The sequence below is a fragment of the Corythoichthys intestinalis genome, chromosome 21, assembly GCF_030265065.1.
Source record: "Corythoichthys intestinalis isolate RoL2023-P3 chromosome 21, ASM3026506v1, whole genome shotgun sequence".
Lineage (NCBI taxonomy): Eukaryota > Metazoa > Chordata > Actinopteri > Syngnathiformes > Syngnathidae > Corythoichthys > Corythoichthys intestinalis.
Window position 1 is genome coordinate 29171823 of NC_080415.1, and position 26144 is coordinate 29197966.

At 39.1% G+C, this 26144-nt stretch overlaps 1 protein-coding gene across 2 annotated transcripts in view; it reads right to left on the reverse strand.

The window, feature by feature from the left end:
- Window positions 1-886: 886 nt before the first annotated feature.
- The window catches only part of LOC130909239 (receptor-type tyrosine-protein phosphatase epsilon-like), an 85804-nt gene continuing 60546 nt past the window's right edge, over window positions 887-26144 (reverse strand). Inside the window, exons 4-21 of one of the 2 annotated variants that reach the window (XM_057825466.1) lie at window positions 26007-26103; window positions 20667-20740; window positions 20369-20502; window positions 13472-13562; window positions 13272-13348; window positions 13171-13207; window positions 12973-13070; window positions 11606-11725; window positions 11371-11534; window positions 9257-9392; window positions 9035-9184; window positions 8855-8948; window positions 8694-8770; window positions 6312-6446; window positions 4336-4461; window positions 4109-4260; window positions 2090-2225; window positions 887-1894 (exon numbers count right to left, since the gene is read on the reverse strand). In XM_057825466.1, coding sequence (XP_057681449.1) covers window positions 1820-1894; window positions 2090-2225; window positions 4109-4260; window positions 4336-4461; window positions 6312-6446; window positions 8694-8770; window positions 8855-8948; window positions 9035-9184; window positions 9257-9392; window positions 11371-11534; window positions 11606-11725; window positions 12973-13070; window positions 13171-13207; window positions 13272-13348; window positions 13472-13562; window positions 20369-20502; window positions 20667-20740; window positions 26007-26103 — 1973 coding nt within the window. In that variant the 3' untranslated portion in view covers window positions 887-1819. Of the gene's footprint in view, window positions 1895-2089; window positions 2226-4108; window positions 4261-4335; window positions 4462-6311; window positions 6447-8693; window positions 8771-8854; window positions 8949-9034; window positions 9185-9256; window positions 9393-11370; window positions 11535-11605; window positions 11726-12972; window positions 13071-13170; window positions 13208-13271; window positions 13349-13471; window positions 13563-20368; window positions 20503-20666; window positions 20741-20802; window positions 22812-26006; window positions 26104-26144 lie in introns of those variants that run through there. The other variant, XM_057825467.1, reaches the window with a different exon arrangement.

A 26144-nucleotide genomic window follows, 5' to 3' on the forward strand; every position in this document is an offset into this window, starting at 1 on the left:
TTCCATGCTTCCTCTTTCATCTCACCCCAGAAATGCTCAATGATGTTCATGTTTGGTGACTGCGCTGGCCAGTCCTAGAGGATCTTGATTGAAGTATGCGATGGAGCAGAATTTGTCCCTTTTTATGGTTAGGAATGTAAGAGGCAGCTAAGATTTGTTGATATTTCAGACTGTCTCTCAGGGTGCAGACAATTAAAAAACCGTGTGGCATTTGCCAAGGCCCACAGCCCACAACCTGTCAAAAGGATGTACGCTGGCAAAGTGGCAAAAGGTGGATTTTTCAGATGAATCTTCCATTGAATTACACCACAGTCGCCGCAAATAGTGCAGGAGACCTACTGGAGCCCGCATGGAGCCGAGATTCACTCAGAAAACAGTGAAGTTTGGTGGTGGCAAAATCATGGTCTGGGGTTATATCCAGTATGGGGGTGTGCGAGAGATCTGCATGGTGGAAGGCAACATAAATAGTCTAGCCCAGTCACCAGACATGAACAGGATGAAAGAGGAAGCATGGAAGACGAAACCCAAAAATGTTGGTCTCTGGGAGGCATGCAAGACTGCTTTCTTTGATGTTCCTGATGACTTCATCAATAAATTGTATGAATCCTTGCCAAAGCCCCTGGAAGTCATACAAAATATTACATTTGGATCTCACAGCACCACTACTTAATTCGCTTATGTTATGTAGCACATTTTTGTATTTGAAGTACATTTTTTGTTCAATTTTCACACTACTTTCTGCAGGCGACAAAACTTTTGTCTTGCCAAAATTTGACCTTTATGTCTTCATTAAATGATGAATCTTTTTTCAGTGAAACAAATATATTTTTGTACATTCAACATCATTTGGGAGGGTCTTAGCTTTCATATGAGCCATTTCTGAAACCAAGTGAATAATTAAAAGTCAGGTTATTAGCAATTGTTTCTACAAAATGGATAAGCAACAAGACTTTTGTCAGGGACTGTATGCTATTACTGTATATTGTCCCTACCAATGTTAAGACCAAACCTATGACCTTGGTCGAGGGTATATACAAACGTTCGTAAGTAGAGCTACCACTGTACATTTAAAAGAGAAAAACTAACACACACCAAGTCAAGAAGATTCTCCAAAATTGCAAGAACGTATTCCCCAAGTCTTTTTAATGCGCCCGTGGAGTTATTTTCCATGAAGAAGTTTTACACCGAGACAAGCCATCAACGTGTTGCTTGATACTTATCACTTTTTGTGCTGTTGTTTCTCTTACTGCATTCAAACTCTGTATGAACTCAAATTCAGTTTTTGTTAAAATTGAGGTTCAATTAAAAAAACAAAAAAAACATATGGCACCAAAACAACAGGACATATTGCGAGTTTTTGGCTGTAAAGGGCTGTGCTTTTTTTCAGTGTCAAAAAGATCACATTGCACTACCTGATGAACAACGTTGCACAGTTGTCAATAAATGCCGATGGATACAGAAAATAAAAATAAACAAATAAAGTAATAAAATGTGGCTTTTGTTACATAAATACATTTACAACTTTCCAAAATATTACATGGACATAACCGTTGAAAAGTACAATATTATACAACGAGAAAAATGGAACATGAAGAGACAATTATCATACATACTGCAAAATATAAATTACCACTTTGTTTTATTTAACCATGTACAATTCTTTTTATACATAATACAAGCAGGACGGAGGTTTAACTGATGTTAGGACAAGTGCATAGCAAAAAATAGAGCATTTACCAACCAGCTTTAGAAAAAAGAAAACAACAACAACAAATGAAAAAAAAGGACCACCACGACGTCGATAAGGCAAACAATCAGATCATTTGAAGTTGGCATAGTCGGAGAAAATGTCCACAAAATCTTGTACCACCTTGTAGCAGAAGTCGTATTGCTCCTGTCATGACACACGCGTGTGGAAAAAACAAACTTTTAACGATTTTGATTTCAAAATATAACAGGCAACAGAAAATAATGACATTACATTCAAAAATCAAACATATACCTAAAAAATAGTAACAATAGCGCAACAAAAAATAAAATTGCTGCAGTTAGCATTATAAATTTGCTGCTACGCTAATACGCTACTCACCACCGTCTGGACCATATGCGGCCTCTGCATGCGTAAACTCTTGACAGTCTGGAAAACGTCCAAAAGGCCTTCTGCCTTGACGCGCTCCAAGATGTTGCTCAGTGCAATGAACGTACCGGTCCGCCCCGCGCCGGCGCTAAAAAACGCACCCCACCATTAGCGCACAACTATATCACTCGTGCCATCCAGTGTTGTTTTCGTCAAGAATAACAAAAATATTTTGTCGACGAACATTTTTTCATAACCATGACGAACTAAAAACTAGGGTTGGGAATCTCTGGCATGAAGCCGATTGGATATGTATCTCGATACACAGGTTACGATTCGACTAAAAAAACGATACATTTTTAAGGCCGACAGATTCGATGCGATTCAATACAGTGTAAGAACGATACGGTTCGATAGAGTGAAAACGATACGATAGTAAATATTTGTTGTGTTTGTACAGTATTTTAAATATATAAAAAGATCACATTTCTAATATAGCAAAATTAAAACAAAATTTCATACCAATGTTATGTTTTATTTTTTTATGAAAAAAAAAAAAAAAGGCTTACGATATGACCGTCATTTTGTTGGATGGGATTGATAATAAAATAAAACTCCAGTGACAGACAACAATAAAGTGCAGTAATTCAATTACTGTATTTCCCGGTGTTTTTAACACAAGAGGTAAGTCATTTAAGTGCAAAATTTCAACGTAAACATCTTACAAACAAAAAATATTAATTATATGCAGCAGCTCGAGAAAAAAAAAAAAAAAAGAATTAAACCTGCTTGTGTTATCAAAAATAAATAAATTATGCTTTACGACTGGTATAATTGGGGGAATAAAAACATGGCATTTTAGACAGACAGGTCAATAATCATTACTTTAACCTAATACATAGCAAATTCATTCACTTATGCCTGTGCTTCTTCATTTTCTTATTCCTCATCACTGTCCATATCTTTTTTAAGGGCAGATTTTTCTTGAGGAAGATCAATTAATCCACATGTTCATGTTTAAGTAGACTGCGTTTCGTGGAAACAATATGCCGCCCTTTCCACCATTGTAGTGGGTTATTTTTCAGGGTTAAAAACTCACGATCTCCTTACCGCTTCACACTTCACACAAGCTCTGTCCCGTCTCGCGTCAAATAATAAACTCTGCCGGTTTTTTTTGCGTGCGTCGCATCTACACGCGGCCGCAGTGTGACTGGTGTGCATTGGCTGATTCTAACGCCCGCGTTTCACTGCATTCTCGCGGTGGCCACAATGTCGCGCCGTTGATGTTTCTGGACTGTCCTACCGTGTTGGTCCTCATTATAGTAGAGAAGACGGAGTAAATATAATCTACACAAAGAAACTAACTCGATCGACTCACAGCCTCGAAAAGTAAGGGTTATATTACGTCAGAAACTCGTTCGGTACGCGTCCGTTCCGAACAGAATACAACGTACCGAAACGGTTCAATACTATTACATGTACCGTTACACCCTTACGTGTTTTTGAATAGTTATTTTGAGATTGAGAAGGGTATTTAGGGGTATGTCAAGGGTTAATTCCGATTTACGCGGAAATCCGGGTTACTTCGCCAGCGTAGGAACGGAATTTGTTTGTAACCTGAAGACTACCTGGATTGGCAAGAGAATCTATGCGATGTTGCATTAGCTTGTTAAGGTCTATGCTGAGTGATCATCACACACTAAATGTAACTCATCGAGTTAGCATAGCATTCGAGTTAGCATTAGCATCATCTTTAGCATGGTGAAAATACTCTTAAATGCTCAGACATTTTTTTTTTTTCCCCCATACAGTTCGTGGCTTATAGGTGGGTTTAATTGAAAATAACGTACTGCTACTAAGTATTTTCATCCAAAAGATGAAAAAATGAAAAAAGGCTTCCAAAAACAACACTGGTGCCATCATGGTACAACAAACACATGAGTGTGCTAACAACCACAACACATACTCTGCGAAACATAAGACTACATTTTTTCTACGAAGCATTTTCCATTACGCTTTAAATTTGCGTACCTGCAATGCACCACGATGGGATGGTTCCCCGACTGCTGCTGCTGCCGCTGCACGGCGGCGATGATGTCGATCATGCCCCGCCCCTCGGCCGGGATGCCCACTTCGGGCCAGCCGTGGAAGTGGAAGTGCCGGATTGCACGTGTCTGCTTGTCCTGAGATCCACAATCAAAATGTCCATTAAAAAATCTGCATAAAATTTATATTGATTAATCTCTGAAGGTCCTTACCGGCACGAAGGTGAGTACCAAATCTCGTAGGCTAAAAGTGTCACATGATGAGTCGCCCTTCATCTCCACGCTGTAATCTCCGTACGTTTGCGAATCCTCTGCGGGCCAATACTGATAACATTTATCCTAAAAACACACACGTCGCGCATTAAGCCCTTCATACTTTTCCAGGGGCGCTAGAAGTCATTCAAAGCAGGGGGTGTTGATCTTTTTTTTGTTTTTCCCATCCAAAAACAGCCATTTCGGTCCAAATTTGTCATACTCGTACATTTTCTCCATACAGGTCGTGCACAATAGCAGTACACAAGCATGCTGAATAGTTTACGTACTACTACTCGGCTACTACAAAGACAGCGTTCTATTTCACCAACAGTATGTGTTGGAGTTTTTGTATTGGAAATAACAGCACCCATGTGTTATAATGCAAATCCCTGCAGCTAAACGGCGAAATGACACACGAACCCGTTTAAAAACCTTGGTTTAACTCCCTCTTTTCACAACACTCAAATTGCACACGAATATCCAACAGCACTCTGCACGGCGGCAGCTCAACAGCAACAACAAACAATACTATGGCTACAATGCAAGCTATTTGAAGTTCTCCACGGTCTAAATCTGCAGCTTTTCCTCGCCGGGCACTATTATAAAGCATCATAATCATCGTTATTTTCGACCTCGAATTTTAGAAAATTTCGCTGTTTTTGTAAAGAAAATATCGCTAATCCGTTTCGCGCCATCTTAACGCCTCCTCTGTCAACAGTTAACTTTTCCGTTCCAATTACCGCCTTATTCATTGTGACCTGGTAGTAAGCAACGTTTCAGGTGGTGACATGTTATTAACAAAAAAAAAGTTTTTCCACATATATATGGCGGAAAACACAGACAAGACTGAAAAAGCCGTTTCTGCTCTTGCAACCCTCTGTAAAATAAACTGCTGTATTTTAAGCCAAAAGAACTGTTGTGTTTAATAGAACAATATGTCTATATGCTGCCATAGCAGATTCATGGCGCATTAAGCCCACGAACTATTTTTAATTTGTCCCTTTTACCCTGGAAACCCCCGTTTACAGACGTCACGCAATTGCTTTTGTTTCAACCCAGCCATAAAAAGAAGGGAAGTAATTATATTCATTATTCAAAATGTCTGTAATGTTTAGCTTAGAATCATTAATTGATGTCCAATATTTCGTTAAAAAAAAAACGACTTTTTAAACTTTTAAACAAATTACGTCACAATGAAAAAAATGGTGTCTATAAAAAAGTCAGATATCTACCTCTGTCTTTTTTTTTTGTTACTGTCGCATTTTCTCAGATATGTTAGATGATAAATAATCGATCCAAACAAAGAAAAATAAAAACATTTCAAAGGGTAACTATAGGAAAAAAAAAAAATCTCGACCACTCCTTGATGTCTGCGATTTCTGCATCGTGACCCATGTTATATTACCATGTTTCACCCATGAAATCCCCCCCAAAAATGCGGCTCTGGCCATTGGCTACATGGAGTTTTGGACCAAAAAGAGTTAAATACGCGACGACATCTCGTTAAAATCGTGGCGTCTTTAATTCTGCTCTCGCGTGCCCTCACCTCCAGTTAGGGTTTGTGGTTTAAAATAAATAAATAAATAAAAATTTTTCAAAATGCCCTTCTGTTTAAAATTTTTGCTTCCCCCAGAAAATGGAGATTTTAGGCTTTCCAATGATGTATCACACATGCATATCGGACAATTTTAAAATTTGGCCAAATTGTGGGTCTCAGAGCAGAACTTCAAGTCACCTGAGTGTTTTGCGCCATATATTTTTTAATTCCCAAAGTTAATACGCTATTGTTTCAATGTTTTATTTATTTTTAACAACAACAACAAAAAATAACACAAAATATTTTTTTCTTCCTCAACACCCCACTTCCCGCACCACAGTACTTTTCAACAATCTTCTCCCTTAACATACAGTATAGTGACCCTAAATGTGCGTACCTGCTCCCTCTCCTGGAGCTCAGTGAGCATGACAATGGAATGACACTTCCACTCCCACACCATCCTCCAGAAGTCCTCTACCGTGTGCTGAAGTGGGCCTTGCGTGGCGATGAAATAGTCCTTCTGTCGGTAACCCTGAAATCATGGAGCACCCCCCACAATTTTTTTGCAAATTTGTTGCTAGGCAGAACTTGCGAGGTGTACAAGTACAAACAGTGAACACACTGAATTTTGTTTTAACAAGAAAAATGACAACCAGAGGTGGATAGTAAAGCGCTACATTTACTCTGTTACATTTACTTGAGTAACTTTTGAGAAAATTTTACTTCTAAGAGTAGTTTTACAAAGCCATATTTTTTATTTTTACTTGAGTAGATTTGTGAAGAAGAAACAATACTCTTACTTTGCTACTTTTGGGTAGGGCTGCAGCTATTGATTATTTTAGTAGTCGATTAATCGATGAACTAGTTAGTTTGAATAATTGCGTAATCGGATAAGGAACATAAAACATTAAAATACCTGAGCTGAGCCTCAAACTGTATAGAAAAATTAAATGAAGATCCAAGTACAATAAAATAACAATTGGCTAGCTTAAATGCTATAGAATGCTATTTTTTTTTAACAATGCTCTGAACAAATGGTTCAAACACATATTCCCACAAAAAAAAAAAAAAAAGAAATATACCTATAAACTGAATTACGAATGCATTAAAAAACATTAGCTCAAACAAATACTTAGGTTTATGTAGGTCTTAACAGAAAACAGCTGGATTTAACCATGTGAACTGAGTTATGCCATATTCACTGTTGCCACTAGAGGGCAGTGTATCCATCCAAATCAATAAAACTAAATGCAAACACTTTCAAAACTTTTTTTTTAAAATACATTTTTCCTCCTTAATCTACATATCCGATTTTTACTGTTTTTCTTGCCAGAGACGCCAACAGTGTCTCTACCATTTTCACCACTGAGATGTCGCAACAATAATCACATGACTCCATTATACCAATCAGACATGAGCTTGCTGTTCAATCAAATGGCATCTTTAAAGCACCATAAAAAATTAAGTATTTGACATAGAGCGTCGTCGTCAACATGATTCGAAAGCGCGGATTTTAATCTCTCCCAGTTTTTATTTAGCACCGATTGACCACGGAAAACCAGAGATATGGTCCTTTTAGTTTCATTATAGGAAACATGTTTTCTCCACGAGAGGGCACTCATGCTCTTTGGATGAACGCTTCATTTCTGGAGATTTTTTTCAGAATGCAATTGTTTTTCCCTTTGGCTTTAAGTGGTTATAGTACAGTATAATAATAACAGTTCCATATAGATAACTGTGCCGAGAAAAAAAGTTGCATTATTTATTTAAAAAAAAAAAAAAAGCAAACAGCGTAAACAGTTACTCACAATGTTTCTCATTACTTGAGTATTCTTCTGACAAAATACTTTTTTACTTGTACTTAAGTACATTTTTGGATGACTACTTTTCCTTGAATATTATTATTTTGAAGTAACGCTACTCTTACTTGAGTAAAATGTTTGGCTACTCAACCCCGGTTCGGCAAAGGTAATGAAATGAAATGAGCCCTATTTTCATTGGCTGATTAAATCTAGGCAAAGTGGCTTTTTAGACCAGGTTTTGGACTTGTTTGCCCCCAATTTACAGGATTAATCAATTTCTTTTAACTGCTACTCCCCCATCTGATGGGAGGAGGAACCGGTTTGCTCAGTGGAAGGTTGACTCGCACTTGGTATGAGGGAATACAACAGACCAATGGGCAGCGTGGTCTTCAATTTGGACCTGTTTATAAAACATGCTGTCAAAATGAGAAGAATTTTGAACAGGAACTTGCTAAATTATTAGCTTGCTAGCTTAGATATATTGGTTTGGAATTTGAAAGGAAATGCTTTATTATCTAATTCCAAAGGGTTCGGTAAATCCACATGTGAATCTTGTGGGGTTTGGTACCTTTAGCAAAGTTAAATCAAGGCAGTGTTTTTTTAGACCAGGTTTTTGGACTGGTTTTCTCCCAATTTACAGGCTTAATCAATTTCTTTTAACTGCATGTCCTTGATCTGATGGGAGGAGGAACTGGTTTGCTCAGTGGAAGGTTGACTCGCACTTGGTACGAAGGAACATACCAATGCGCAGTGTGGTCTCAAATTTTGACTTGTTTATAAAACAAAATGAGAAGAATTTTGAATGGGGATATTTTTAAATTATTAGCTTACCACCATATATCGGTTTTGAATTTGAAAAACAATGCTTAATTATCTAATTCCACAGGGTTCGGTGAATCCACATGAGAAATTTGTCGAATTGGTACCTATAGCAAGGTTAAGAACCGCTGCCCTAGACAAATATAAAAGGCTCTTACGTCTATAAAGGACGCGTTGACATAATCGGTAAACTCCTGCCCTCTCCTCATGGAGAGAATGACTCTGTTGAAGTCGTCTAAAAGAGGAAGAAAAATTGTAAAGACAAACAAAAGATTACATTTAATTCCCGCTATTGCTTTACTTCTTCTTTTTGTCTTACACGGAATGATCTGCAGCACTCGGTTCTTCTTCATGTTGGCAGGCAGATTCCCCGTTCTCATATTCTCCTTCATGATACGCATGTTGGTCAGTTTCTGGAACACAAGCAGGATTATACACATTTTTATGGAGAATCCTCAAATCATCAAATATTTCCTAGTACGGTCTAGGTCTACGGTACCTTGAACTCCTCCTCCAGACCGACCCGGTCCCCTTGGTTGAAGGTGTTGTGAAGCTTGTGCAGATGTCCCTCCAGAGAGGACACGTCCAGCTCCGTGTCGCCGTACAGGTAGTACTCCAGCAGTGCCTGGTAGATGAACGAGTACTGCATCTGCAGGACGGAAAGAATCAATGGCGTAGCGACTACATACGCGACACCAAATCGGGCGGCGCTACGACTCACGTCAGTCTGGATGAGCTGCGAGCGCTGCTCTCGGATTTTGGAGACGAAGCCGAACACGTCCACTTTCTGCTCAGCGTGCATCATGTCGATCATGCCGTCGATCACGATGAATGTGCCTGTCCGCCCCACGCCGGCACTGGATAGCGGATGGATACACACTTATTTATCAAACATGTGTAGATGTTAAGACAGAGTAACTGGTGGCCATCTTGCAACAGACTTCTATTGCACGCTTTATTTTGGCAAAGTTGTAACAAACCCTATCAATGCAGCTAAAAAATTTTACCTTACAATTACTCATAAGTATGCAGTTGCAGTAAATTTACAGTATCTATTAGGGCTGCAGCTATCAAATATTTTAGTAATCGAGTAATCGACTGAAAATTCTATCGATTAATCGAGTAATCAGATAAAATATACATATTTTTAGGTGAAGAGCAATTATGAATATACATGAGAAAAGACATTTCATCTAATATTGAACCATTTTCAGTCAATCAATGTCTTTATTTTCGATGTACATTGTTGAAAACAGCCAACAATTGCATCTCAGATGTAACTAGAATAAAAAAAAAAGACTAATTCACTGCTTTCACTGAAAAAACTTTTAGATCTTATTTAAAAAAATATATATATATATATATATATATATATATTGTATATGTATATTTCTTACCTAAAAATGCCATTACGCTTGATAACACACATCACTTAAAAGTTTGGATTTTTTCCCACGTGTTTCAATTGAATTTCTATTTGTGTCAAGCTATTTTTAAGTTCTAGTTAAGTTTTAAATTAGTCTAAACTGTAAGTCCTGACAGGATTTTGAGTTTTTGCAGTGTTCAAAATAAATGTATGATACAGGCTTTATTGGAGCACATTAGGGACCAGTGCTACTTGGTGTTTTATCCAGAAATGACTACTCAGCTAAAATTGATAGTTAGCATTATTAAGTATTTATTTTACACCCTCATCACTCCACAACACTATGTTATGTTAAAGCCTGTATGTAAGACACGTTAGCCACGCATCGATGGTGGTCATAATTAATAGAAACCTAGCCCTCCGCAGGAATAACGTTACATGAGCTAGTGACAGTAACGTTAATCTTATTTATTAGCACTTAGCGCTCTACTGCTTTAAGATGGCGGCTGTTTACTAACGCCGCTGACTCTGTCATTTCTCATCTAGCTCAACATACATGTGATCTCTAAGAGACGCATGAGACGTTACCTGCTACCACCGGAGCATCATGCCGGCTAGTTTTTAGCAACGTCGACGTCTTTTTTAGCGGCTGTCGGCTGCAGGAAGTTTTTTTGCTTCTTCCTCTATGCACGTGACATCAGCGCGTTGTCCCGCATTAAAAGTAGTCTGAGCAAAACGTGATGCTTGGAACTGTCAAAATAAACGATTACTAGAGGTGAATAAAATTACTCGGATCAGTTTTTAAACTCAAGGTACTCGAGTTGCTCGAGTATTCGTTTCAGCTCTAGTATCTATAACCCTTTCAAGTAAAACTGAAAATTGAGGCTATTTCAAATCAAGCAGTCCATTATTGACTGCGATATAATGTGAATCGAATGGCACTGTCTCAAAATGGCCCCTATAGGACGATGCCCATCCCCCTTGACTTACAATGCGCATCAGAAATAAAGCCATATATTATACATAGATATGGGTGCAATTAGAAACACTCAAGTAGAGCAACTACCGGTGCCAGGATGAGCGATCAGGCAGCATAGAATAGAATGTCAAAATATCCACACTTACAAGTGATTTACATAATACTGGGTTCTACACCTCACATTACTGATTTGTGTACGTTCCACCCCACCTAATCACATCTCTTTCTGACTCCCCCCTTGCACCCGCCTCCATAGTGTCCACTGGAAATACAATTAGCTAATGATAGCACTACTTTATTCATAGTTAGATTAGAAGTTTAATGGATTTCTTGTTGTTTGTTATTCTCTTCTGTCTCTCTCGCCTCTTCTATTTTCCTTTCTGTCCCCCCATGACACACACACACACATATAAAATACGTATGGATACACGTAGGGCTATTAACTGAAAATGTTAGCCAAACATGCTAACAACTGTGCGTTTTCATTTACCTGCAGTGGACAACGATTGGCCCCGCGAACTGTGGATTGACCGCTTTGACCTTCTTCAGGAACTTGAGCATCCCGATGGGCGAGAAGGGGACACCGAAGTCAGGCCAACTTGTAAAGTGGAGCTGCGTGACTGGTCGCGTCGTCTTAGCGGCGTCGCTGGATTGCTAACGTGCAAATAAAACCATTAACGTCAAAAAGATGTAATCGAATGGTAAATTATGACACGCGAGCGTACGTATTGTATGCAGAACTTGCGAATGGTGTAATCCACTAAAACGGTGAAGTCCTCCACTGCCACACGCACATTCCCATATGTCCAGCAGCCTTGATCCGGCCAGTACTGGTAACACTTGTCCTGCACAGGAATGGACATAATTATCGCCACCGTTGACAGGGATAGATGTCCAAACCATTTTTGTATTATTTACATTACATAAATATCAGTGTTGCTGTCGTGAACGATGACGACAATGAAAAAATTTTGTCAACGATCACTTTTTGATGACAAAGAGACGATAACAAGCTAAAAACATGTTTTGGGAGACTAAAACCTAATTAGATGAATGCCAGTTTTCATTTGACGAGACGAGAACGAGACAAAAATACGCAATAGTTTCCGTCGCATGTTCCCAATGTGTGACATTTATGTGTAGTTAGCCTGCATCGTAGCGGTGTTTGGTTGTGTCACACCCCCTTCCCGACTCACCAGTGTCGTCTCTTGTCTCCACGCAGACTTGCACACACGGTAAGATTTGTTTTCTTGACCAGAGAGAATATGCAATGTTGCTTTAGCCTTTATAGGTCTGTGCTGAGTGATCATCACACACTAAATGTAACTTTGAGCGTTAGCATAACCTTTCATTAGCATTAGGCTACTGCTAACGGCAAGAGTCCTCTTCAACTCTTTTTTTACTTATAGTTCGTGGTGTTCAGGTAGGTATAATTAATTTAAAATTATGTACACTTTTCCAGCTGAGTGTCTTTTATCACATTATTAAGTTGCAGCCAAAAACAACACTGATACATACATACATACGTACATATTTCTAATATTTATGTTGTGGTAGTTGGCAAAGTATAAGTTATACATAACGCCTTGGCTGCCACTGACGGTGTCCAATCCATTCTGACTGGGAGAGGTTAGCAGCAAATGGTCACTGCCAGCCATCCCACTCAAACTGAATTGGATGTCTATCGCTGTCAATGGCAGTGAATGAAGCAACTTTGAAACTGTCATTACCTACGCCAGTAGGTGAAACCGACTGAGGCGGAGATTTTATATTCAGATACGTTTGTAATATGAAGTGAGTAAATTTTAAGATGAGGTCAAAGGTCGCAGAGGTCAGAAATAGATTTGTGGTCAATATAACTCAAGAACGAATAAAGGGATTATTATTCAGTTTGAAGGATATGTTTGGCATTTTAAACGGTTGAGGTAGTTAGATTTTACAATAATGAGGTCAAAGGTCGCAGAGGTCAGAAAATAAATTTTGCATTAACTTAATGATGGATCAGCAGATTTATTTCATACTTCTTCTCAAACCATCTGCTTTGAATTTGGCTATTAATGCTCCCCTAGATTCCTAACGTCACCCCACTCACTTCCTTCCGCTCCTTCAGGTTGGTCAGCATGACGACCGTCGACACTTTTTGCTCCCAAATCATTCTCCAAAAATCGGCTACTGTGTCCTCTTTTGGACCTGCCAGGACCAAATATTTATTTAGGCCAATTTACTTTTTTTTTTTTTTTTTTTTTTTTTTTAAAACATGTCAGTAAATTCAACAAACACATCAACTTACCTTGTGCTGCTATGAATTTATTCTTAACAGTGAAACCCTGCAGGGAAGATCACATTTTTAAAAATTCACATGATTATTTATGAAACAACTTAAACACTCACATCAATGTATGAGGCGTTGACATAATCGGAGGCGGGACTTCCTTCCAGTTGAGTCAGCACCACCCTTGAATGGTCATCTGAGGGAGAGAATGACACGTTCTCATTCCCACTTTGTCATTTTCTGCTATCAAAGCAGTAACCGAAACCAAAACGAATTTGCCACCCACTTTTCACCGCAAGACATAGATGTTCATACTCACAAGGAAGAATGTTGGGATATCTGTTTTTGTCTTTGTTGTTGTCCTTGTTGGCCTCCTCGTACGTCCCCTGGGCGTTCCCTCCTGGCAGCGACTGCGCGACAATTTGTTAACAAATGACCTCACGTGTGAGTGTTACAAAAAATCAGGTGACATCTGTGTTATTTATTTTCACTTTAGTCATTTCCTCTGATACATACACCCCCCTTATTAGTTAACGCAAGCACTTCCTCCATTAGCGCACGCTAAATAAGTCGAGTAGTGGATGTAATACTGACTCAGATGCGGAGTAAAAATTGCGTGGTGATTAAAAGTAACTTTGATGCCAGAACAGAAATAGGAAAGGGGTATTTTTTTAATGTGACGATGTATGTGTGTATGCATGCGTCATGGAAAATAAGCTAAGCATTTTCCTTAAGGTAACGTGTAGTATAGCCTATGTATTAGAAGTTTTTTTATTGTATTGTCAGCAGACTTTTTAAAGAAATACTTAAAAATGTTGACTTAATAGTGAGCTAGCTAGCTAGCTAGCGATAACTGCAGCTATACTTTAGCCGTCAGTTTACCACAACAAATTAAACACTGACGTTCGTGATGTTGAAGTGTTTTACACTTAGGTTATGATTATGAATAGATTTAGAAGAGTATGTGCTATGGTAGTTAGCAGAAGTATGCGTTTGTCTTAACTCATTGGCAGTGGTGGATGAAATAGTCCCTTTTTTTTTTTTTAACTTAAGTAAAAGCACAGATATGGGTGCCAAAAATACTTAAGTACAAGTATCTAAGAAAAAAATACTCAGGTAAAAGTACTTGCTTTAAAATGTACTTTACAAGTAAAAGTATTTTCTGCCGATGCCAAAATGTAACATATACAGGGGTTGGAGAAAATAATGGAAACACCTAACATTTTGGTATCATAATCATTAAACAAAATTTTCAAGAATGACATGAGCAACATTCTAATGAAGTTGAGCATCTCGTATGGCCAGCACAATCCCCAGACCTTAACATTATTGTGCATTGATGGTCAGTTTTACAGATTCCATGGCATACCGCAAGCAATACGTCACTTCCGCTCATTAATATTCATGACATTAGCTACTGTTGCTAAGTAGGGACAAGCCACCGTTTGTCCCTAATAGGAAATGAATGGAAATCGTGTACGAAGGAGATGTTTACAGAGCTAAATCTACCAATTCTCTCCGAAAATGATGTGCCTGGTGCCAAATTGACTGGCAAAGATGTGGAAGAACATAAAAATGTTCAGTTAGAGATGGCTTTAGTGTCGAAGGCTGAAAAAGACGAAAAAAAGCGAGCCGACCTAAGCATAGCTTTAGCTTTTTTATCGACGCGACTGACAATGACATTCTCCTGTTACAACAAGCTATCCTTTACCATCAGCCCTGTCTTTCTTATATATCCTCTGGTTGTCCTACGTCTCTTACCGTTCTTGGGGGTAATTTAGTTAGCTTTGTGTAGCGATCGCAAATGCTACTCAGTGACAGCCAACGAACACTTTTAATTTTTTCACTGATAGCACATCTTAATTCTATAATTTATTTAAACTCCCCCTTACTAAAGTTGTTTTTTTTATATATATATAACAGAAACGGCAACAGTGGCAGTCAGATACCATTGTAATTCTTTTCAGGTCATTCATTGTCAGACAGAAGCAGTACGGCACAACGTTACGCTAAAAAAATAAGTTAAAAATATAAAAATGGCTTACCTTTTTGTCCTCTGAAAGACCATGCCAACCCAACATAATGTTTACTGCATATGAAATGTGAATGGATTCACCGAGCTGGTGTTAAAAGTCCGCGCAAGTTGATTCGGTCTTCACATTTTTTCCTCCCGAGTTTTTTGGTTTCCGGAAACGTATGAAGAAAACATCCTTCATTTGTCGTAATGTCTAGAGTCGTTTCTACAAGTTCCAAAAAAGCAAAGCGTGATCGGCATGTTCGTTTTTGAAAGATTACTGGAGAAAAGTAGCACAAATTACGTTGGATCTATGCGAGGGCGGGTCTATAATGTCCCACTTCGGCTTTACTTCCGCTTAACGATGCGACGTCACGGTCTAAAAATAGCCTGCGTGCGGTACGCCATTAAGATGTTGATTTCCACCGCCATTGTCTCTAAAAGAGAGGGTCTTCTAACTGAAGAATGTCTTAAAATGTCCTTTGGAAACAATTCAAAAGTTGTATGAATCAATACCTCTGAGAATTGAAGCTGTAATTGCCGCAAAAGTCGGACCTACACCATTTTAGATTAGTTTTTGTTGATTTCTGGCGCGATTTTATAACCCGGACATTATGTCATTTTTGGTCAGCATCGGCAACAAAATAAACCGCACATTTGCAAAAATTGACAATGGACTCTCTTCCTCAGCTTTACGATCCAGTAACAGTTTAATCTTGTATATTTTCAGTTTAATTTGACTATTTCCAGCTTGCCATGTTGATAGTGTTTGCTTATCGCTTTTCGTCTTACTGCGAAGAAAGAGGAAAACACGATCGGCCCGCCATGACATTTACGTCATTAGCCTTCGTGCTGTGGCCCGCCTGCTTTCACACATACCGCTTCCCGAGAAAGTCCAAGACATTATACTAAGACGCGACTCGGAAGATGTCCACGTCATCTCCGTGTCAGTAAACCCGAGAAATTGCTTTCAGACATAAGGACTACACGTTTAAATCCCAGGATTTAAACAGTGTTCAGGTGTGTGTGAAAGGGGCTATAGTGTGCAACTCCCATCAGAAGGCGCACAGCTCTGACTGTTAGTTTTTAATTGTTCAATATCTTGTTCACCTGCCTAATCTTGCTTGTACTCGTGTACAAGCAAGCAACAAGCCTGTACTCGTGTACACGTACTCAATTACAGTATAGATGCACGGGGCTTATCACTTGCGTCGGAGGCATGAAAACACTAATGTCAATTCACAATGAGGGGAAAAAAAAAAGAAAAGTAACATGTAACCCAGGCGACAATTTGAACAGTAGTTGGGGTAAAAAATACAGATACGTGTTATAATATGTAGTGAAGTAGAAGGCGGAAAACACTCAGGTGACTTGAAGTTCCGCTCTGAGACCCCCAATTTGGCCAAATTTTAAAAGTGTCCTATATGCATGTGTGATACATCATTGGAAAGCTTAAAATCTGTATTTTCTGGTGGAAGAAAAATTTTGAACAAAAAAAAAATTTTTTTTAAACAGCAAAACCCTATCTGGAGGCGAGAACACGGGAGAGCAGAATTACAGACGCCATGACTTTAACGAGATATTATCGCGTACTTACCTTCTTTCGATCCAAAAACTCCATGTAGCGTGAATCACTGAGTGTCAAGACACAGTTGTGAATGCCCACTGCTGGATTTTTGGGGGATTTTAAGGGTATAACATGTCAGTATAACAAGGGTCGCGATGCAGAAATCGCAGACATCAAGGAGTGATCGAGATTTTCTTTTTATATTTGCCCCTTTAAACATTTTTTTCAATTTTTCTTTGTTTGGATTGATTATTTATCATCTAACATATCGGAGAAAATGCGATAGTCACAAAAAAATACAATTAAGCGATAGTTATGAGGTGTGACACTCTGTGACTCTTTTACAGACGCCATTTTTTTCATTGTGACGTCATTTGTTTAAAAGTTTAAAATATGCGAGTGAATAATTTTTTAAAGTCGTTTTTTTTTTTTTTAAACGAAATATTACACATCAATTAATGATTCTAAGCTAAAAATGACAGACATTTTCAATAATAAATACAATTAGTTACCTTAGTTTTATGGCTGAGTTAAAACAAAAGCGGTTGCGCGACGTCTGTAAACGGGGGTTTTCAGGGTAAAACGGACAAATTAAAAATAGTTCAAGGCTTAATGCGCCATGAATCTGTTATGGCAGCATATAGACATATTGTTCTATCAAACAAAACAGTTGTTTTGGCTTAAACTACAGCAGTTTCTTTTAAAGAGGAGTGCAAGAGCAGAAACTTTTCAGTCTTGTCTGTGTTTTTCCGCCAGAAGTAAAAACTACTCAAGTAAAGTACAGATCCAGAAAAATGTACTTGAGATCGTTACATTCCACCACTGCTCATTGGTTGCCATCGCCAGCAATAGACTTCCAATCCATTTACCGTATTGGCCCAAATATAAGACGGTGTTTTTTACATTGAAATAACATTGAAAAAGAGGGGGTTGTTTTATATCCGCGGTCTAGACAGACCCGGCTGCAGAAAGAAATTACAGGGGGGGCATTACATTTTTTGGGGGGGGGCACACTTCCTCAATGTAAATTTAGCCATAACAGTGGCGTTTTTACCCGTTATATTTTCTGATGATAGTGTCAGTCAGTGAAACTGCAGGAGGTGGCAGCGCTATCCCTTCATGTTGACTTTCGGCCGTGTCTTTGTCATGGCTTGAGTTCGTCTTTAGTTTCTTGAATAAAACACGGATGTCCATTCCAATTTGAATTAGCAACGGAGGAGCCGCTCAATCTCCAATTCTGTAACCGGAGCAATCCCTATCCAATCGCAGTACACAATGGCCGGCTACTCAGCCCGCCCCCCCTTATCTGTGATTGGCTATAAATTGCCTACATTCGCTGCTCTGATTGGTTGAATTGAATGACAACAGATCAAGATGGGATGACTAGGGCAGTGTTTTTCAACCTTTTCTGAGTCACGGGACGTTTTTACGTTGGAAAAAATCTCGCGGCACACCACACCACAATGTTCCAAAATTACTTTCTGTATAGTATATTTAATTATAAAATAATTTCTCAGTATTTATACTTACTCAATGTGAAACGTTTAGCAATTAGGCTTGAAAAACTATCAGACAGGGGACTTGAGCAATGCATTTAAGCACATCAGGGCTGGTCGTCTCGCTGACAATGGCTTTGCAGACAGGTAGTATTAACGTCTCTGCCACAGTTTGGGACTTTTGGGATTTAGCAACAAAGTAACTGGCTTTCAGGGCGTTCTTATTTACCTTTGTAGTTTTTCTCAAAAAAGTTGCCTATTTCTCTGTGTTTTCATGAAGGCGTACAAAATAATCCATCGACTTGTTCTGAAGCGAGTCGCTTCAAGCGACGGGCGTTCATTTGGAGATGACGTTTAAGCTTATATGGCGCTGTGGCGCTAGATAGCCGCTCATGTCGCGTTCAAGAACTGCTCGGATTTCTAGGCATCTCCCACCTAGCTGTCCTCGATAATGTGTTGGAATAAAAAAAAGAGGGAGGATTAACGGTCGTCACATATGGATAAAATGGAAAGGACACTTTTGTATATAGCGACACTTGATGAGTCAAATAATGAACAGTAGAAGTGCTGGGGTCCACATTGTTACGGAGAGCAAGGTGGCTGATGCCTAGAAATCCGAGGAGTTCATGAACGCAACACGACTCATCTGCACACAACCGAGAACTTTTTCCCCATTCCTTCCTTCCTACTGCAACTTTGCCCGATGATGTTAAAAAAAAGCGACATTGGATAATTTCTCGCGGCACACCTGACGATCTCTCACGGCGGCGGCACAATCGGTTGAAAAACACTGGAATATAGGGTTCATTCTCCCCGTGTGCGTGTGTTTTTGTGAAAGATTTTTTTTTTAAATTACACAGTACAGTTTAATCGAGCTAGGGCGGGCACAGCCGTCCCTCAGGGCGGGCACGGCCCCCTAATGCCCGCCCATGCCGCCGGGTCTGGGTCTAGACATTATACCCATTCACAAAGCTAGATGACGCGAGATATCATTGAAGCGATGTTCTGTTATGACAGATCTCAGCTACTCTCCCCATTCACAACGCTAGATGGCGCCAGATATCATTGAAGCGATGTTCGGTTATGACAGATCTCAGCTACTAGTTTAACCAGTTAGCATTATTTTATTACAATGTTTTTCCCTATTCAGATTTGTTTCAAGATTACAGTTAGTTAGACTTCATTTTGATGGTTAATGCAGTTATTGCAATTTTGTTGTTTTATCACAATAGATTGGTTTATTTACATTTCAAAAACCAGAAGCCATTCATTTACGAATGTGATTGCACTTTTGTTTACATATTTAAATGTTCAGACATTAAGATTTGAATGAGGCAAAAATAACATGCTTTTTCTCTCAAATATATTGTTATAATCATTTGTTTCAGATGTACTGTAATTTTTTTCTGTATAAAAATTAATTTGGTGTTCAAAAAGTCTTTTTTCAAACTTGAGTCTTGAAAATGAGGGGGTCGTCTTATTATCAGGGCCGTCTTATATTCGGGCCGATACGGTATATTAGGAACGAAGAACGAAGTCTACTAGTGATAAAGTGATTCAAATTCACTCCAGAAGGATAGAAACAGCCTCTTGATTGGACGTCCTAAAGGAACAACAGTGGGCAAAGTCTGTCTGGCAGGTTTCCATAGTTGGTGGGAGAATCAGAAGGCTCCATTACATTGCATGTGAAAGGTAGCGTTTTTTCCATGTCGCTGCTCTGTATAAATGACACTAATGGAATTGGAAGAATGTTGACTAAGCAATTTTCTGCCTTCAGAGTCACTTTTATGTATGTGAAAACCTAATTGCATTTAGTATATAAAGAACTGATTACTCTGAGTTATGGGTTATTACAAGATTAATAAATGATTAACAAAAAATATATATTTTTGTCCACTTGAGGTCGACATTAGCACATTCTAAACTTTTATCGGTGACGTTAAGAACAGTAGATGTTCAAATTCAGTTCATTTATTTATATATTTATTTATATTATGTGTATTTTTTTTTCTAAATAGATTCTGAATTTGGTTTGCTGTGTCACTGTGTGAAAATATTTCTGAGAACACTCTGCTTTTTTACATATCAGGCCTAAAACTTGAATCTTCTGACATTTTGGGTATTTTTTTGGTAGCTTACATTGTACTCTTCGCGGAAAAGTTTTCCGTCATCCGCCGAGCGAAGCCTGTACTCGTCCTCCAGGTGCTCCACGGCAAGCGGCGGGTAGTTTTTAACGGCTGAAGCGGATCTGGGCAGGAGGACCACTGTCGCGTCTGCTTGAAGTGTCAAAATAAATTTGAATAATTAGGACGTTTTTCACACATTGCTTACAGGAAGTCAAGAACTACCACAAAGAAGCAGAGTGGCAGACACACTGCAACTGCTAGTGTCACATTCTTTCACGACAATCATAATAAGCAGTGTTGTATTTACATGCCTTGTTCATCCAGGATTCCATTTGGGATCTTCTTGTCCACTGTGGTGACCACCGCTTTCCTCTGGTTTTTTAACCTAAAGTACACAAACATCAATCAGAGGGAGTCCAGAAAAATTGAGGAAAAAAGCCATCCCACCATCTGAAGCTGGAGAAGGTCGTCTTTCTCATGAGCTAACGCGTTGGAAGGACCACGTTTATGTGTTTTAGCGCTCCGTGGTGTTACTGAGTGAGTGAGTGACTGACTGAGGGAGGCAACGCTTCCTGACTGGGGCTCCGCCTCGGCGACTAGAGAAGGAAGTGTTTGTCACCCGGAGCGCTGCCTCGGAATCTGGCTGCGAGCCAATCAGTAAGGGCCCACTGTTGAGGAGGAGGGCTAAGACATGCAAGCAACAGAGTATGCGTTTGCTTTCAAAGAAAGTTTGAAAACAACATAATTGCTGGGATTCAGTTTTCCACTTGTTGCTAGGAAGAAATTAGTCGAATATACGGTGTATATCGAGTCAGATATACGCTTCAACTTAGATTTTTAATTCAAATTAGTGAACAAGCTCAAAGTGCAATTCAGTCGTATGTCAAATCCAAGGGCGTAGGTTTGCATCAAGATGGTAGGGACACAACACTAACAACTTTTCAGGATGTTCAAATTGTCCCCACCAACTTTTAAGCAACCTTATTTGCATTATATAATGAGTTTGTCATCCCATATGTTGTAAGGATAGATTTGACCCTACAGTTATTAAAGGGTATGACAACACCTGGGGAAATGCTAATATTCTATAATTTATCCATAAACGCATGCCTTTTGGATTCATATCATGCCACTTCGTGTAATTACACACATCGCAACACCAAGAAAATGATAGAAATTAGGATCGATTCTCAAGCTAAAAGGACCCGCCCTCGAGATACCGGAAATCTAGTATATAGTGTGCGTGACGTCACTACTAGGAAACAACCGGCTCAGTGCTTAGTACTGAATGGCGGCGATGATGGCGGACAATTTTGTTTCCAGTTGCAGCAATGAATCCAACGTAACGAACATTCTTCTAATGGTGACGAGGAGAGTTATGAACCTTTCTTTGGTGTTTTGGGTTATCAATTTGAGCCCAAACGAAAGCCAATGCAGCCTAATGAAAGGATCATTGAGGTGAGCAATCACACTGATGAAACACCGGCAACAACAGATTGTGTGGGAAACACCGAATGGTTTGTTTTGCATTTCTTTTTGTGAAGCTGATACACCGTGACCGCAAAATAATGTATAGAATAATTATCATTTATTGTGCTATCATCAGTTTTCGCTCTGCCTACTGACACAAACATGAATGGGATTAGAGGATTTGTTCTCTATATTTTACGAGCGATAATTTATACATGTGTCCAGTCCTGTATTCAATGCGTGATATGTTTTTTTATTATCAAAGAGTACTCACTCTGGCCATTTTCCTCCTTTGCTTTGCCTGGGGTGGTGGGGTGGTCTCATCAGAGCCAGTCATCGTCCTCTTTCTTGATATCTCGGGACTTTTAGGTGGCTGCGCGTGTAGGTGGGCACCGCATCTGCTTTCAGCAGCAATTTCTTAGCAAAACCTGATTTAATTTGTCCATAGTTCGTATAGCTTTCAGGAGTAAAATGCGCACCACACAAAACCGTGCCGGAGGCTGGGTCTGCAAAATTAGCCCTCTTAGCACGGACGAACTTTACTCATTGTCTGCGTAGTCCAGCTCTTTTTCTCGCGTTCGGGAACTCATGGGTACTACATTGCGACAGATGGCTATTTGTACACCACATAGCATGACAGGTTTGATCCATTTTAGCCATTTTTTGATGAAACATGAACGCAACTCTCTCGTCGATAAACAACGATGGCACCTGCCTCGACCTATTGTTTCCTTGTTATGATGTGTCCGCCTCATTCGGCTGTTTCCGGAATACTTTCGGAAATGTTCGTAATTTTCGATCTATTTTCGATGATTGCTCATGGATGTGATTTATTTTTTTGTTAACTTTGTTAATATTTGTTATCTTGCCACATAACGGTTCTATTGATATCTCACAGCCCCTTAGTGTTTTAATACCCTTTAAGTGAATTGTTTCATTATGTTCATACTTACATTTATCCCTTTTCACTTGCTGAATGTGCCAATCCATTTCCCCCCCTCAAAACGCACGTTTGGTTGGTGGATGACTTGCCCCCGCCGCCCCCCAAACACACACAGACACACACAGCCCCGACAGATTCATGTCGACAACATGCCGCCTCCTCTGCCCCTTTCGAAGGGGAGGAATATTAGAAGTTTTTTTTGGCCAGCAGCAGCTTCTGCAAGTTGTGTAAAAAGATGTTGTGGAAGTGGGGGAAACACCACTGATTTTGCTACTGAAAGTCCAAACTGCATCAGAGTTAGCATAACATTAAACTGTGTGAACCTGCCAACCTGCAAAACTACTGTGGTAAGGACAGCCTCCACAAGGAATAACGAAGTCAAGCTAGCTGTCCCTCATTTGGATCATTGTTTGCATTATGTGCATTACGGTAATGCAACCAAGTCCTTTTATTTAACATGAACATTAACTGACACAAGAAAAAAATCTGTGAAATGAAATCACACATCAGAATTTCATGAGAGTTCTTTGGTTCGAGTCTTGGGGAAGTCTCGTATGCCTATCCCTACCAAAGTTCAGACCAAACCTACGCCCTTGACTCTGGAGCAACTTATGTGTGAAATTATTACCACATTATTATATCATTTCACATGGTATTTTCACACTAAACAGCAAGAGGGCGCTCAAGGCCTGTGTTTCAGCATTGGCGGTAACTTTATGTGCATTATGTTCAGACTTACATTTGTCCCATTTCACTTACTGAATGAGGTCGGTCCATTTTTTTTTTTTCTTACTCAAACGCACGCTTGATTGGCTGATGACTTGACACCCCCCCGCCAAAAGGACGCACATGCACACTCACAGCCCCGACAGATTCATGTGGACAACATGGCCCTCCTTCGCCCCCTTCGAAGAGGAGGGATATTAGAAGTTGTTTTTTTTTTTTCGGCCAGCAGCAGCCACTTAAGTAATATAAAAAGACGTCAATGTTGAGGAGGTGGGGGAAACACCACTAATTTTGCAACTGAAAGTCAGACCGGCCTCAGAGTTAGCATAACATTAAACTGTGTGAACTTACTAACCTGCAAAACTACTTCGGTCAGGCCAGCCTCCACAAGGAACAATGAAGTCAAGCTATCCGTCCCTCATATGGATAATTGTTTGCATTATGTGCATTATGGTAATGCAATGCCGTGGCTTCAGAGTGTTAAAAGTGTTAAAAAAAAAAACGGGGAGCTATCCAAGAGTGGGTCCACTTCAGAGGGACACAGACATGAACATGATTCAGGCAATGGAAAAAAAAAACCCACAATCATTGTGTTTTTTTTTTAGTCGTTTGCCAGCCCTTCCCTGTTTAAGTGGTTAGGACGTCTATCACAGTCGATGCCAGCCATCAAGTTAATGAAGAAGCCCAGCTGGAGTCGACCCAACAGAAGCATGGGTGTGCCAGGGGTGTACAAACATTTTTTGCAGCCTATACCTCCCACCCTAGCCCCCAGAAAATCAATACATTTGGAACTTGAAACCGGTAGCCCGTACCTATTCAGAGATACCGTAATGGAGATGAATGCTCTAATGCAGCGGTGTCAAACTCATCTTTGTCATGGGCCACATCGCAGTTACAGTTTCCTTCAGAGGGGCATTATGACTGCCAACCCATATAAATGTACGATGGCCTCATACAATTCTGTAAATTATGGAAACCGATTTTCACTACGGGAGCAGCTATCGATAATTTTAGGACTTGATTAATCCCTCAGCTAGTTAGTTCGACTAATCGAGTAATCCGATTAGAAACATTTTATGCTTTGCAGAATCAATTTTAGGAGGTGTAAAACAAAGGCTTGCTAAGAGTGCACTTTCAAAAGAGCATTAAATGCAAATACAGAATAAAATTCCCGAGTGTTTCTTCAAACTATGCTGAATTGCACTTTCATTTGAAAATAAATTCAAATATGTATTTGTTTTATATTTATCATACGTATTTAAAAAAATTAATGAGGGTCTAAGAACAACAAAAGAACAATTGGGTAACTTGCATTGCAAAAGTCCGCTACCTTAAATGTTATAAAATGCAAATTTTTTTTTTTTTTTTTTTTTAACAATGCTCTTCAAAAAACTGTCAAAGACATATTACCACAAAAAATGGCTAAATATACAGGGTACCCATAAACCATTACAAATGCATTAAAAAAAAAAAAAAAAAAAAAATTAGCTCAAACAAAACCTTATGTTGCTCTTAACAGGGAGCAGCTAGATTCACCCATGTTAAATGAGTTATGTCATGTTAAACTAATTGCAAACACTTTCAAAACTTTCAAAACAAACCATTACAACACCAATCTAATTGAACGAAAACTCGAAGCAGCAAAATTTGATTCGAAGCTTTTTTCTAACTGAATTACTGAGTTACTGAGTTAATCGATTTATCATTGCAGCACTAATTTTCACTTTGTCAAATTTTAGAGGCAAATTGGCTCCATTCAAGAATAGTTTTGAGATTTAAAATATTTTTATTTAATTTTTCATTTTTAACTTAATTATTTTAATTTTCCAGACACCTGGTTTTAAAATTAGAAGCTAGTAAAATTCAAAGTGAATGTATAAGCCTTCTGCCTTTGTACAAGAGCTGGTCACAGCTTAGCACAGTTTTGCTAAATTATTGTACTTATTTTATTTGAAAACTTAGCACCAGTTGGTTTTCATATGCCAACCTTTTACCTCAGTCACTGTACTAAAGCTGTGGGTCTTTGTTGTTATTTTGAGCCAAAAGCGGTGTGAGCCATATGCGACATGGCAGTGCCTTATTGACACTTTGCAGTTGCACTTGATCAAAAAAACTGATGTTTGCAATATTTTGATTTCAACAATAAATATAGTGGTGTAATATAGGCACTTTTGTTCTCTTATTTTTCACAGAATGTTTATATGGAAAACCTTGAAGTTGTTACATTTATCATTATTAAAGCATCCAGTGGGGCACCACAATACAATTAGCGATAAAATGTTAAGTCCACGACCACATATCTAGGTATCAGATTTTTGGAGTTGTATCCTATCGGAATATCGGTTAAAAAGTCTGACAATTATACTATTTTTGTAAAAGCATAAATTCGATGCACATGCTTTGCTCTCGCGTGCCACACAAAATAAAGTGTCGAGCCAGATTTGGCCCCAAGACCTTGAGTTTGACACCTGTCTGTAGTGTGCTGTCTTTGTGAAAAATAGCTCAAGTTTACCTGAGGAAGTACCAGGCCAGCAGCGCAACGATGAGCAGGAGCAAGGACAGGACCAGCACGGTGGGGAGGACGTGGTGTCCGGTGGACAGGACCCCCTCTGAGAAAATCCACCATCAGACAATTACTAACTTAGGAAAT